Below are 14,582 nucleotides of genomic sequence, written 5' to 3'. Positions count from 1 at the left end.
TCTTCTGTGTGTTACTGAAATGCCCGCGTTTATTTCTCTGTCTTTTTCTGTGTGTGTGTGTGTGTGTGTGTGTGGGAGTGCTAGTTGTGAAAAGAGGTTGTCAGAGCAGCTGCCAGACAGACAGCCATAGCTCATTACTATGCAACAGCTTAATCAGCCTGCTGTCATCAGAGACACACACACACACACGCTGAGTACAGATGCACTCAACATGCAAATTGTACTCATGACCGCATACATATTTGTTCGCAAATGCACACCCATAAACATGCAGTCAAAGTGCAGAGCTGCTGCTCACAGAGGGAATGAGGAGCAGACATGCTGTTATCATTGGGTCCAGCTTATTGCTACTGAGAGTTGATTGTTTAGAGGACACTCCATTGAGATTGGTGTGTTTGCAGCTTTGCCAAGAACCTGTCTGATTCCTCATGTCACCAAAAGCGTCCTTTGTCTTCCCCATCTGGACTTTTTTTTTTTTTCCAAAGTTGGCAAGGACACAAGAGCGAGAATTCCTCACTTGCACCCCTGATACCCAGGCGACAAATTTAGAAAATGTCCGTGAGAAGGTCTTATTTAATGTTAATAACCTTCTGTCTTCCCAACTGCAGTGCTACGCAGATGTTGTAGTAGCATTAGTGCGGTCATGTACCCGCCACACACGTGCATGTGAGCCAAACATGGGCTAATGCTGCAGCAAAATGGCCACACAGGTGGTCGCAGCTGTTAATGACCAAACACAACAGACAAGTGGATTTCTCGGCGAGCAAACCCAAGGTGCTAAAGGGCAAACAACACGCAGAATATGAATGCGGGGCACAGCAAATTCCCTTGCTGGTTGCTAAACAAGCATGACTGAGCTATTGCTGTGGAGTAAATGAATTAATGCTCAGCAGAGGCGTGGAGTGTCCAGTGGTTAGAGGAAGTGTCCTGCAGCCTGAAGGACACAGCCAATGTGAGTTCTGTGGGGATGGCTTAAATCAGCCTGGCAGTAACCTAACACATAAAATGGCACTTTGCTCAACTGGATTTGTGTGGTTTTTGGCAAGGAGTCGAGGCAGTGACTGGTACAAAAAGAGAATGTTTTAGGACGAGGTGGAAATAATTTAGGCTGAGGAGTGTTTGCGTGTTGCCGTCAAGAGGTAAAATAAATGTTTTATGAAGGCAAGCTTTAGCAGATCTTGCCGCCTCAATCCCTGTGATGTGGAGAGATGATCTACTGCAGGGGCCCAAAGCCAGCGGGGCTGATTGAAAGCACGTTGTTGAGGCTGTGAGTTTGAGACTGCAGACAGGGATACATCAGCAGAATTGGTCTCGCTTATCGGAGGAGGTCGAGTAAATGGAAGAGCGAGACACTTTGACAAAGTGGGAACTGGCTGACGTTCTTTTAATTCTGTCGGCAGCTCAAAAACCCGTACTGCGAGGAGGAAGTGAAATTTGGAGGAACAAAAAGTAGGGCCTGCGTTTTTGTAAAGCACAAGAGAAAGTGCACGCTCGCTCAAAACATGATGGAGTCATTTGCGCTGATTAATGTGGAAAAATACAGTGTGTTGCTCTTTACGACAAGCTGCGAGCTTACAACGTTTAATTAGGGCAGACTTGGAGAGCTTTGGGATCACAACGTATCATGCAATCTCATTACTGTACTTCAGAGAACCATTTTATCTTCCCAAAACTCTTTTGACTGAGTCCCACACTTTGAAAACAAGCCTGATCGATCGAAGTGTCTTACACCCCTTTTTCACCTGTGCAGTGCCATTGCCCAATTTAGAATCACAGCACCACAAAATTGCTTCTCCCAAAGTTGTCAGTGCTTGTGGGGAGGGGCTGCTGTAACAAATTTACCAATGTTTGGCAGATGTAACCCAACTTCTGCTAGTAATACTGTGTATTGGCTCTCATAGAAAGCACCAGGTTTGGCACAGCATTAGTAGAAAATAGACTGTTTGATAATGTAGTACAAGATCACAGATTTGATTCCTGCATGGTCCCTGAGCAAGGCATTTTAGGGTCTCACATCGTGTCTGTCATGACTTGTCCTGTATTATCCTAATCCTTGAGGAATGCAGTGAAAGCTAAGATTTGTTTCAGCTGTAATTTTCCTTGCTGCTGTTTGGAATAAAAGTCTTAAAATGTCATGTGAAGTGGTGCTGAAAGACAGCTGTTTAACCGAAACATCGTCCTTAGCCAATTTCAGCTGGGTGTAATAGAGCAGTGTGTGACCTTCCCTCACATCCACACCTGCATCTGTTCAATGAGCAGAGCTCCAACAAATCAGAGCTGCTGGGGAAATGCTCCATGTTCAGGAGCCTGTTTGGCAGCATTATATTTCTACATATTTCTCTATTTATGACAGCCACTTCGATCATGCTTCCTATTAGTTAGCTCCTTTTTGTGTTCACCCTCTCCCTATGCTTATCTCCTCTTTCTCTTGGCGACTGCCGTTGTGTCTCCCCCTTTCTGTGTCTTCCGAGGCATTGAACTTAACCTGGGGCGTCTGTCGGTGACAGAATGACTGATGTGCAGGGTTTTGCCTGCTCCACCTAAACAAGTGCAAACCATTCTGGCTGGTTGGGAGCCTGTCAGCATTTGACTGTGTTTTGTGTGTTTTTAGATGTTGTTTTATCAACCCCCCCCCACAAAAGCTCACACTCACAGTTTATGTGCAGTCCACATTACTAAACACTGAGCTCAAAATGTGCATTTGGCTCGAATGTGGCTGATTCACTCACTGTGAAAATCCAGCTCTCGATATGACTAGTTTTAAGTATACATACAATATGGCTTTTTTACAGACTTTATAGACAAACAGTGAGGACAACCCTTTTTGCTATATTGCATTTCTCTGTATAAACAGACAAACTGTGTAACTAGCAAAGAGCAACACACTCGAGTCATGTGTTTCCATTGCAGTTAAGTGCTAAGAATGAAATGGTTTCAGGGTTTGCTTTCATTGTTTTCCTTTGATCCGTAACACTGAGTCATCCCAGGAAAATGTTACGAAATGCATCCAGGTATTTTTGGTTGTGTGCATCCTTTGAGTTCAGAATAGCCGTTGGATCACAAGTGACTAAGTCAGATGAGATCATTAGAACAGGCATCAACAGATGAGCACAGCTTTATGAGCTGGTATTCATACAACTATGATGACTGGCTGTAAATTGAATTTTTAACTTGGCGTATGAAACACTATATAGCAACAATCAATGTCTTGTAATCCCATTTGAATGATTACTTCCTCTAATAAGTGACACAGTTGGCTCAGCTGTGTGGGTTACTGGTATTAGTGCTTACATAGCATACAAACACCGAGTGCACACCACGGACAATGAAGCTGGCTGTTATCACGTCATTGTGGCTCAAGATTATGGCTACGTGATAAGCCTGTAATTACTGCGGTGACACTGATGCATGACATACTGCTCTGTGTGTTTGTGCAGGCAGGCGTTTGTGTGAGAGGACAATGTAGCGTAGTGTGGCTAGCAGGCTGGAGAAGGTGTCATAAACCACAGGACGTGGAGGGCCATCTGTCTCCCTCTCTGTTCCACACACACGAACACACACACAGTGGTAGCATGTACTGGCAGGGAAAGACATTAATCATCAGGTTTGGAGGAGCTCCCAGGAGCAACATACAACCTGCTGATAGAAAATTTGAAACAAACACACACCTACACCTGGATTGAGTGTTCAACAGGGCATAAAATAAGCTATATGACAATGATCTCACAATCATCACAGAACAGCGAGATGAAAGTTGTTTATAGGAGCACGCTCTGATGCTTATTTGCAGTCCATCAGCTGTCCTGTTGGCTGTTTGCTCATCACATTGTGTACCCGATAAATGACAGCATGCGGTCCAAACATCTGCAGAATTCTGTACTGTGTTTTGGGAGCCACTCATTAGAAGTTCAATATTTTAACAAAACAAATCTATATAGAGCACAATCCTGAAACACAAGCTCGACGCCTTGTTTTGCTTGTGACTCACTCTGCCATAGGCTGAACATGCACTGCATAGCCACTAAAAAGTGATGGCACATGTGCTCTGCTGATGGTTTGCATATACTAGTTATGTACCTGGTGATTAATTTACCAGTCATTTAAATGAGAGAAAAAATTAGACTGGTCAAGTCGTCTAACATACAGAAACCCTTCGCAAAACATTTAAAACTGAGTGCTTGAAATGGATAAAGCTAACATTGGCCTAACATATATTGCATGTGTATTTTAAGAGTTATATGAAACAGTTATTAGTCATGTTTGTCATTAATCAAATCACGTTTCAAATTTTTCTGAAATGCGCAGGACTTTTCTTGTTTTTTTACATTCTGGTTATACATTGCTTTGGTTGCTTGGTTGTATAGTCGCACACATCCCTAGCTTATGATGTATGGCGATAATACAAATAGCCCGAACCACTGAGTGTTTGACACTTCCACTTCCAATTGATATTTAGGATACTGGACTCTGATAGGATTTAGATCAATAGTCGACAGGGATATTTTTGGAACGCATATTGATAGATAAGTTCCCGAAACGATACTAGCAATAACTTAAAATACATCGTCACAAAGCTGGAACCAAGTTTTTAGTTTAGAGCCTCAGCAGTTCCCTTGATCGTGTTTCTTTATTTATATAATGAAAAAATATTTTTGGACTTGTCAGAGATTCAAAGAATATTATAATATTTTTCGCAGACATTTTTCACCATTGCTGTACTTTCAGGCACTGTTAATCAAAAAGAATCCACAGATTAATCTACAAGTGAAATAATTGTTTACTCCATATCTGCCAACCGTTGGGTTGAGTAGGGTTATATTTCAAGAAAACTTGCAATAACAACATTTTCAACGATATAGAAAAAAAATATTCTGAACATTTTATCAATACTTGCAGGCAGCAGAATTTATTAGTGCAACAAAAATGAAGCTGTTTTGCAGCGAGCTACTGTTATTGATGACAGACTTCTTAATTCGAAATACTGAAACAACATCCCAGGAGAATTATAGTGCAAAAGCACGGCATTATATCAACTGCCACAGCATACCAAATGTAAGCATACAAGTAATAACAAAGTAGCTTAACCTTGTAACTTGTAAGGAGCTTGCTAATATTGTCATATAATAAAACAGAAAATATTTTTCAATCTGGGATTTTGTATCTCTAGTTGAGCTTTTTAACCAGCTGCTTAAAGCCCTGCTTTGCCATATACCATCTAACCACATTAATAATTTCCATCTACCGTTTGCTCTTCCTGTCATATGGAGTGCTGATAGTGAATGCAGTTAGTGATGCTTGGTTGAATCATTTGCTTACTTTTGGGTCGCGCATCACCAGCTGCTAGTATTTCCTCCTTCGTAGCCTGGTTGAACTACACAACCAGGCTACGAAGCCTCAGGTCGCCTCAAGTGGCAAAACAAGAACATTTTTTTCTGTATAGATTTACAAAGTCTTGTGCTTTGTTGGAGGTTGTTAAAGTATCACTCTTAGTTACTAGGGCTGCCACGATTAGTCGACTAGTCACGGTTATGTCGACTATCAAAATCGTCGACGACTAATTTAATAGTCGACGCGTCGTTTGAAGCTTTGTAAGAACCCAAAAGACGCAGGAATAAGTAGTAGGATTTAAGAGTGCAATAACGGACTGAAACAGAAGATAGCAGCACTGCATGTACAAGGATGCCAGTTGCCGTTAAACACCAAAGAAGAAGAAACTGTGTCCCAGAATTCATAGCGCAGCCCATCGTGGCCCTGCTCAGTTTCCAACAATGGCGGCAGCTGGTTAGTTTCTTTCTGGGTCACAAAATAAACGTTTTACATATTTTCAGGCTAGAATGTAACTGTGTAAACTTCAAATATCTGCTCAGTTTATCAAGACACCATATATTTTCAAAAGCGCTCCGACGTTTTCAGAGGCGTCTTGTTACCCACTAGCTCGATAGCTAGCTGGGGGCTAGGCTAACTAGAGCCGGTGAGAACACCGGACTCCCAGCAAATCGCTTTCAAACCCACCACCGTCTTTCGCTACTCAGGTTAAACATGATATATAAGTCACTTAGATAACTTAAAAATGTTATAGTTTGGCTTTTTTTTAGTATTTTATTTGTTCCTGAGTAAATCGGTTTGGCTGAGATTAAAGTTATAGTTTTTACACAGCTGAATAAACATCAAGCAGACAGCTGATCATCAGAAGTGTGAGATGCTCCAGAATTTACTCCGGTGTCCTGTTATATTTTAGATAGCAAGGAGTTTATTAAACTTCACCGAAACAATCTGCAAATTTCATTAAAATTTAATAAACTATCATCTTGTCTTTATTTTTAGTTAGCACATACCTTAAACACTTAAAGCTGTAAGCTAATGATTGTTATATAAGAGCAGATGCATGCTGGTGCAATAAGCGGTATGTTTTACGTTAAATGGATGCATGATCTGATTAGTCGACTAATCACAAAAATAATCGCCGCCTAGTCGACTATCAAAATAATCGGTTGTGGCAACCCTATTAGTTACTAAATCACCATCAGAGGTTGACACACCACTCTTCCTCTCAGACATGTCTGGGTTTCTCTCACTGTTATGTGTTGGGAACGTAAAGGCATGTTGCTATAGCAATGATATTGTGATATTATTTTATATCGCATAAAAAATTTATATTGGTATTATTGCAGATGGCATGATACGGCACAGCCCTGCTTATGAAATGTTGCCGTTTCATTGTTCTCTCAGTGTAGCAACTCTGTGGTACGATGTGCATTCCACTGAGGTCACATTTAATCACATGAAACCACCTGGGGCCATATACATGTGTGAATGTGTGTGTGAATGGGTGAATGACTGAATGTAGTGTAAAGTGCTTTGGGGTCCTATGGACTAGAAAAGCACTATACAAATGCAGGCCATTTACCATATACAGTTTGAGTTCCAGCAAACAAGAAACGAGTAGTTATTCAAAACTGTTAAAGGTGATTCTGTGTGAAGGAGTTTAATACCAATCGTTGCCTTTGTTCTGCTAAGATGTGTTAAATGATTAGTGCTCTTAAACACTATCCATGTTGTTTCAGCAGTACTGGTGATAACCCAGTTGTCCATTGTGGCAGAAAATAGAAGTTAATTAGAAAAAATTATGCCAGCTTATGACTTGCTGACATCAGAGTTTTTCTCCCATTTTTGAATCCTTGTGTGATATTTTCTTAAGCCCAGGGCAGCAGTGAACGAGTGGGAGGTCACCGAGTGCATCAGGAGGAGGGAGGGGAAAAAAAGTGAGAGGATAGAGGAGTGTGAACACGATAGATGGTGTGTGTGTGTGTGTGTGTGTGTGTGTGTGTGTGTGTGTGTGTGTGCGCGCGCGCGCGCGACATATTTGGAAAAGGGTCAGCTAGAGTTCCCCTGTCACTGAAGTAAGCATAAGGGATCAGTGGCAACATTTTTGTTTTTCAGCTCAGTTTCTGCAGAATAAACTAACTTTGCCTCCAGTTCACGATTAAACTTTAAGGTTGTGAGATTGAGAGCGAGGTTTGTGTTTATTTTGTTTCACACAAGAGAGGCCAAAAAAGAAAAAGAACAGCTGTATCAACAAGAAACACAACAACATAAACTACAATACAGTACATTCATCTGCAGATATTTCTTTCTTTTTTTCTTTTAAAACCGCCTTAACGAGTTGAAAAAGTTAGAACTTGTGTTACCCTTACAAAAAAAAAAGCTTTTCAGATCTGTGCTGGCATTGTTGTGGATTGTGTGCTGTGACATCGCCGTGAAGTCAAGTCCTTTTGCCCAGAAATGTTTTATCGACTTACAGAATGGATGACTATACATCTCTCTCTCTTTTGTCCTGTTGTTGTTATTGTGTTAGTGTTAGTAAAGACTGCACAGTTACACTGAAAAAGGACATAAAGATGGCAGGACTAGCCTTCTTGGCTGTCAAAAGAATGATTTTGTTAACTGGAAGATTCAAAGTCTTTCTCAAGGAAACTTGGCTTCTTGAAGTTTCAGACTTTCCTGGCTGTGATTGAATAAGGCCTTAGTCACACAGACGTAGAGACCGCTTAGGAACCATCTGTCAGTCACCAGTCGTGAGGGGAAAAATGTGTATTCCTGGACTACTTGTGAGTGTTGTTGGACATTGCTCCTAGCCGGTGTTAAATCGATTACTAAAGCTCCAGTCACACAGGCTTGGAAACCAGTCAGTGACCCCCCTGGAAACTATCACTAGAGAAAAGTGTGTATTATGGGACCGTTTGGCAAGTGGTTTCTTTAGGTTTTGAAATTGGTTACAAAGACCTCGTTGTGATTGCTTCGGTTGTTAGCAGGTTGCCACGGTTTTCCATAGTTTGTATCGAAGATGCCGACTTGTCTGCAAACACTCGCCAACTACTTACCCAGTAAAGTGCAATGCAAACTGGAAACGGGAACCTTTAAGGGAAAACTTGTGCCTTTTGAAGCATGTTGGTTGCAATAGTAATGACCAAGTTATTCCTCGAAGGCAAATTAATGTTACACATTTCTGTTTTGTGATGCGCTTTTTCAAGTTTCAGTGTTTGCATACCACAGTAATCTGTTTTCACCCAGTGTCAGTCAGCAGCCACTCGTTAACTAGTTGTGGAATATACATTTTCCTTAGCAACCAGCACTTGCCAGGGGGTTGCTGACTCTAGCCCACTATAGGACAGGATGACCGAGGCCTTAGAAAGCTAGGTTAGAAGGCTATGTCTATAAATTTTAATTGTGAATCCCACATACATGCTAATAAGTACCAACCAGTAAAGTAGGAACAAATTAGGTTTGGAACTGTTTTTAATCATTGCTTATCTGAGTATAAAATATTATTATTAGTTATTAGTAATAGTATTAGTTCAAGTTGACCCCCTATTGGTCATTTGTTTAACATAGTGTTGCACTCATGTTCTACAAATAAAACATTGCAGAAGAAGAATCTGTGAAAAAGAACAAGTGAAGGCAAAGATAATAAATGTAACAATAAACTGGCTGATCACTTTCTGTGAATTGAAACCAAGGCTTTGTGTGTTTGCTGTACTCTCCTCTTTGAAGGAAATACAATTTGCTATGTTTAAGCCTCCCCCTGTAATGTCCTAATTTCCCATTGTGGGACTCCATTAGCTGTAGCAGAATGAGTGAAGCAGATATCGACAGGAACAGAGGTTCCAACACGCAGTATTAATGTCTGAAAGAATAGACCGTTACGTTCGGGACAGAAATTATTTTGGAATCAATACACACACATACACAAACCCACACTCGGTGCCCAAAGGGAGGCTAGCAGTGAGGGCCTAAGTGCAGAGATAAACACCATTTGATTGGGTTAACAGAGGCAGCTCTGTTTAGACCTGCCGCTTTGCCTCCCCATAATATTGGGTTGTCTATCTCCTCTTTCACCTCCTGGTTATTGAGCTGGTTCTATTAGTGAGAATCAACTCCACTGTAATACATGGAGGGAGGTTGGCTGTATGTATTTAGACGTGGCCTCACTTGCTCTCTGGCACATCCAGGCTTTCAATCTAAAACATTTTAGGCTGAGGGGAGATTACATTTCAAGCAAAACCATCACTCACTCACTGCATTAATGAGAGGAGGAATTAATTACTTGCATACAGTAAATCACACAAAGTGCACAATGACGTTCTAAACTAAATTCATCAAACAAAAGCCTAAGGATATTATGAATGACGCAGCCAGATGAGTTTTTAGTTCTGGAAGCTGATAACGTTTGTCCTGAGGGCGGGACAGCTGATCCTTTTGTGACCGTTGCTGTTTTGTGTGTATGTTTGTACATTCAGACCACCAGATGCTGTTTAGTTGCTGTAGGACTATTAAACAAAAAGATGTCAAGGAGAGCAGCAAATTACTCGAACTAGGAACAGAGGACTCTGAGAGGCCTTTGTCTTTATTTAAAAAGGAGTCAGCACTTCTGCAGCATCTTGCTGACAAGACAGACATATTAGAGAATCTCTACATCTCCTCCCTATTAGACAGTTATGTAGGCCAAGAGACCCATTTGCATTTTACTTTAGACTTGCTAGCATCACTGCAAGTTATGTGAAGGCAGTGAAAGCTAAGTTTAAAAAAAAATGTCTGTGGGAGAGAGTCTTTGAAGCTTGGCCCCAATTTAGGTCATCCCAGAATTGCTCAACAACATCTTTGCCCTCAGAAAAAGACAGGAGCTTCTGTGTATGTATATCCATGTGGAATTTGAGGTAGAAAAACCTTTAACTGAGGCTAAATGGGCCACCAGGGCTCACTTTGGAAAAAATGTGCAACTATTTTCTGCACAACAAGTCACAGTGGTCATACTAATCTGGGATCAGGTGTCATACACTTGAAAGACACCGTAAAGTTGTATTAGAAGTTCTAATGGAATTCTTTGTTTTTCTTTTCTTTTTTTAAAATGAAATTTCATGAAGCTAATATTTTGTAATTGCAGCACATCTTAAATGTAATAAGGCACAGGTTCGTCCACATGAGAAAAATACCATAAGGTAATCAGCATTTTCAACTTTCCAATGCTACTAAAAACAAATCTGTGACATATAGAATCGGAGAGCAATAAGTAAATACCCTCTGGAGCCTGTAGGTGAATGCTGTGAAGGTGATGAAACGGCCCACAGCAATGCAGGGGAGCAGCAGCACTGACAAGTCACCCCTGAAATGCTACAGGCAACATCACGTGCTGGCTCTGACACAGCCACCGGAGCTAATCATTGTGACTCATGATAAATTCTACCAAATCTACTTTATTTCAGAAGCATTCATAGATACAACAAAATATCTTCAAATGAAACAGTAACTGGAGCTTTTTTTTAAGCTCTTTGTGACACAATTAACCTGTGCAAAATTGAATAAATGAAACCTCAACTACTGACACACTTGACATCATATAGTCCAATAAGCCAGCATCAGTCATTACGACAAATATTACATGCTACCAATCTGTAGCTATTGTTCTGCTTAGGGTTTAATGTTAAAAATATAATTATACATGCTATGCTTTAATGTACATCACTGGATGCTGTTGCACTGTATATAAAAGCAAACATACATTTTCTTCTAGAATCGCTTTTGTTTTCTATACAACATGCAGTGTAGTATATGGACATGCATGCATTCATACTGTGTGTAATTCATTTGTGTGTGCATGCAATTAATAAAGGCACTAGATGTGTAGACCGCCCCAACAGATGGCCTTTTCAGCACACTTCCCTCTCAGGCTAGGGCTCTTGGCAAGCTCCAAAATACACACACATACAGAGTCCTGCTCAGAAATACGATCACAGTCCTAATGCATGCTCCTGTAGCCAACCAGTTGCATAATACATTATTTCTGAGACATTACACCCTCATGAAAGATGGAGGTATGAATGTGAGGAGGACCATTTAATATCACATTGGCTCTGTCTTCAGCGATTTGTGGAACCTGTGTGTGAAGGTATATTATCCATGCTTCTCAGGAACATCCCCTCACATCAACAACTCGGCACTTGCTTTGCATCGAGAACAAACTACAGTTAAGTTATTCTATTTTAAGTCCCAAAAAATGGTGCCCAGTTCTTGAAAGGCCACAATGAAAAGCATAATTGTACTCGAGCAGACATGGAGGGCGTATTCACATCATCGCAGCTAATGCCGTGCACAGACAAGTATCATCACTGCAGTGTACATAAAGCATTTAAAGCGATTACTGGTTAACAATGACTGCATGTTCAACATAAGAGCGGGGGGATCATGGATGGTGTCATTCTGTCTTACAGACGCCTACCTGAGTAAAGAATGTGTGGCGAACACACCTATTAATATCAAAGCAGGATTTTACATTGTAGCTGTGGCTACAATGTAGCTTGCCATCACCAGTGTGTGAATGGGTGGATGACTGAATGTAGTGTAAAGCGCTTTGGGATCCTTAGGGACTAAGTAAAGCGCTATACAAATACTGACCATTTACCATGTTGTAGTCAGTTAGTTGCAGTGACATTCAAAAGTAAGCCTAACTATTATTTCCGCAGATGATTAATCTGCTAAATATTTTATATTCAGTATGTTTTGCACACTTCTAATTCCTACTGCACCTGTGTATTTACCACAACTGATCTTGTCTTGTGAGTGCTAAAAACAAGCCTGCACAGGTACACTCCACATCTCACAGATGGCTGAACTCTGGGTTTTATTTTAAATGCACTCAGCGTGTGTTGCCAGTGTTAAGAGCACTTGAGCAGCACCATCCTAACCAGCACTGGCAGTGATCATTGGCTCTTGATTATAGTGGTAGGCTAGCACAAAGCCATGTGTTCATTGTGCTTTTCCCTCTCATTAATCTGCCTCTCTCCGTCTCTCCCTTTGTCTCTCCCTCTCCGTCTTTTTCCCTTCATCCCCTTTTCGACACTCCTCCCTCCTGGATCAGGAAGCCACGTCCCGTATCCCAGCTAGTTTCTCAGCAGCAGGTAACGCAGCAGTTTGTGCTGCCCTCACAGCCCAAAAAGGAAAAGAAGGAGAGAGTCGAGAAGGAGAAGAGCGACAGAGAGCCGCCGCTTAAGAAGAACAGCCACAAGAAGATGAGGTAAGCGAGCTGATGCCAGGTTGGCAGAGTCAGATATTAGAGGGATTCATGAATAAACATGGAAAAGTGCAAAAACTGTTTATGTTGCCACCTGGAGTTAGGCTGTCATGTTTCATAAAGAATTTCAGGAAGTGGGAAGTGTGAGACACCAGGAGTATATTTCAAAGCAGCACCAGGAAGACTCTCTTTATGCAGGATTTTTAAAAATAGCCTTGTATGCTTAATGGTCTTTTCCACTCACTCATCAGGCCAAGACTAAAAAACATCGATCGCAGCAGCGCCCAGCACTTGGAGGTGACGGTTGGGGACCTGACAGTCATCATAACGGACTTTAAGGAGAAGGCCAAGCCCTCAGCCACCTCGGCCACTTCCTCCAGCTCCGTGTCATCGGCCGACCACCACAGCCAGAACGGCTCTAGCTCAGAAAACACAGAGAAGGGCCTTTCCCGCTCTTCCTCACCCAGAGGAGAGGGGAGCTCGGTCAACGGAGAGTCTCACTGAGTCAGCCTCCTTGAAACCTTTCCCTCCACCCCGCCTCCATCAACGTCTCATCTGCAAGTCCACAAGTCACTAGAGGAGTATCCTGCCTCTACATTAGAGCTGCACGATAATGAATAAAACTTTTCTTTTTCTCCTGTTTGTTTTTTTTTTTCTTTAAAATTTTTTGTTTTTATTAGAAATTTTTTTGCTGCAAGGACACATCAGATTTGGCGAGTTTGATCAGTTAGCGGATTTTCTACAGCAGTGGAATTGTGCATTTAGAAAGCAATACGACTTTTGCTAAATCTTGGAAGGGTTTTAGTAGTCTACTTGGTAGGTTGGAATTATTTTTTGTGTAGTTGTAAGTAAGCAGCACACTGTCTAAAAGCTTGCTCCTGGAATATTTACTCACAGACTGATGAGGAACTTCTTCAGAACTGACAGGAGAAACAAAGTTTTGGATAGAGTGCTGGATCCTCATGCTTTAGGTTTTCCTCCACGTGCACCTAACCTCCATGATTTGTCTTTTTTCCCTATGAAATGTGGATCCCTGTCCTTGCTTTCATCTTCATAATCATCATCAACATCAGTGGATGGCAGAGGGACTTTTTCTTTCCCCGTGTGGAATATTCTGCCTCTGCCTGAATTCATTACCTACCTGTTATAAACCCGAACATCAGTGTCCCCACACTGAACCTTTAACCTGATCTTGATACTCTTAAGCTTCCCCTGTTAGACTGCCTCTGCTGTAATGATTTTCTTTTTTAAACACAGCACAGTGGTGGCACTCCCTCTGCCACTTTTTGTTGTTTTTTTGTTGTTTTTGTTGTTTTTGCATAGTGATTGAAGCCCATTGGTTACTGAAAGTCCGTTATATCCCCTGGCAGGAAGACACAGTATGAAGGAAAATCCTGTCTTTAAGTTTGTGCCACAGTCAGCAATAGAATAGAATCGAATCTGTCCCACTGACGGTTACAGCGAGGACAGTGTTGGCTCTGTTACATCTGGCTGACATGGTTTGGGTGCAGTTGTCTGATTAGAAGAAAAGGTCAGGGAGAACAAGTGCAAAGATGTCACCTTTATCTTGTGATGAACCATTTCTCTGATGGGAGCGTACTCTTCTGGCATGAGTGCCTCCATTGTAGAGCACTGAATTAATTTGTTATGAAAATGATCAGAATCATATTCTGTGACCTTCACAATCACCATGCCTGAAATTTTCTGAACATGTATATAGGAGATTTCACCATTTTCAAATAACCAAGGGAGCAAATACCTTGGAGAATTCTGCCCAGGTGTACTGAAGCTGTTCTAGACATGTGATCATAAAAAAAAGTTTATTATGGCTTTCTTTGTCCTTTAATTAGTCACCCTTCACTAACTTTCAAATGCAATCAGCTGGTCTTTGTGTCATTCAATTCAGGCAGTAGCTACCACAAGCCTGAACTTGTATTAAGTGATCTTTTTATATATAAACACACTACTAAGTAATTTTAGCATACATGTACCCCAGCTGCCAATTTTGTTCTATGTT

The 14,582-nt window shown here is 41.3% G+C and overlaps 1 protein-coding gene across 1 annotated transcript in view; it reads left to right on the top strand.

Annotated features, from left to right (window-relative positions):
• The window catches only part of yaf2 (YY1 associated factor 2), a 16,116-nt gene extending 1,534 nt beyond the window's left edge, over window positions 1-14,582 (top strand). The window contains exons 3-4 of the mRNA XM_080887832.1: window positions 12,413-12,568; window positions 12,817-14,582. Of these exons, the coding sequence (XP_080743958.1) occupies window positions 12,413-12,568; window positions 12,817-13,069 (409 nt within the window). The 3' untranslated portion in view covers window positions 13,070-14,582. The remainder of the gene's footprint in view (window positions 1-12,412; window positions 12,569-12,816) is intronic.

The sequence above is a fragment of the Rhamphochromis sp. 'chilingali' genome (assembly GCF_963969265.1).
Source record: "Rhamphochromis sp. 'chilingali' genome assembly, chromosome: 7".
NCBI classification, from domain to species: domain Eukaryota; kingdom Metazoa; phylum Chordata; class Actinopteri; order Cichliformes; family Cichlidae; genus Rhamphochromis; species Rhamphochromis sp. 'chilingali'.
The sequence above is the reverse complement of the archived record's forward strand: the minus strand, read 5'-3'. Positions and strand labels throughout refer to the sequence as shown.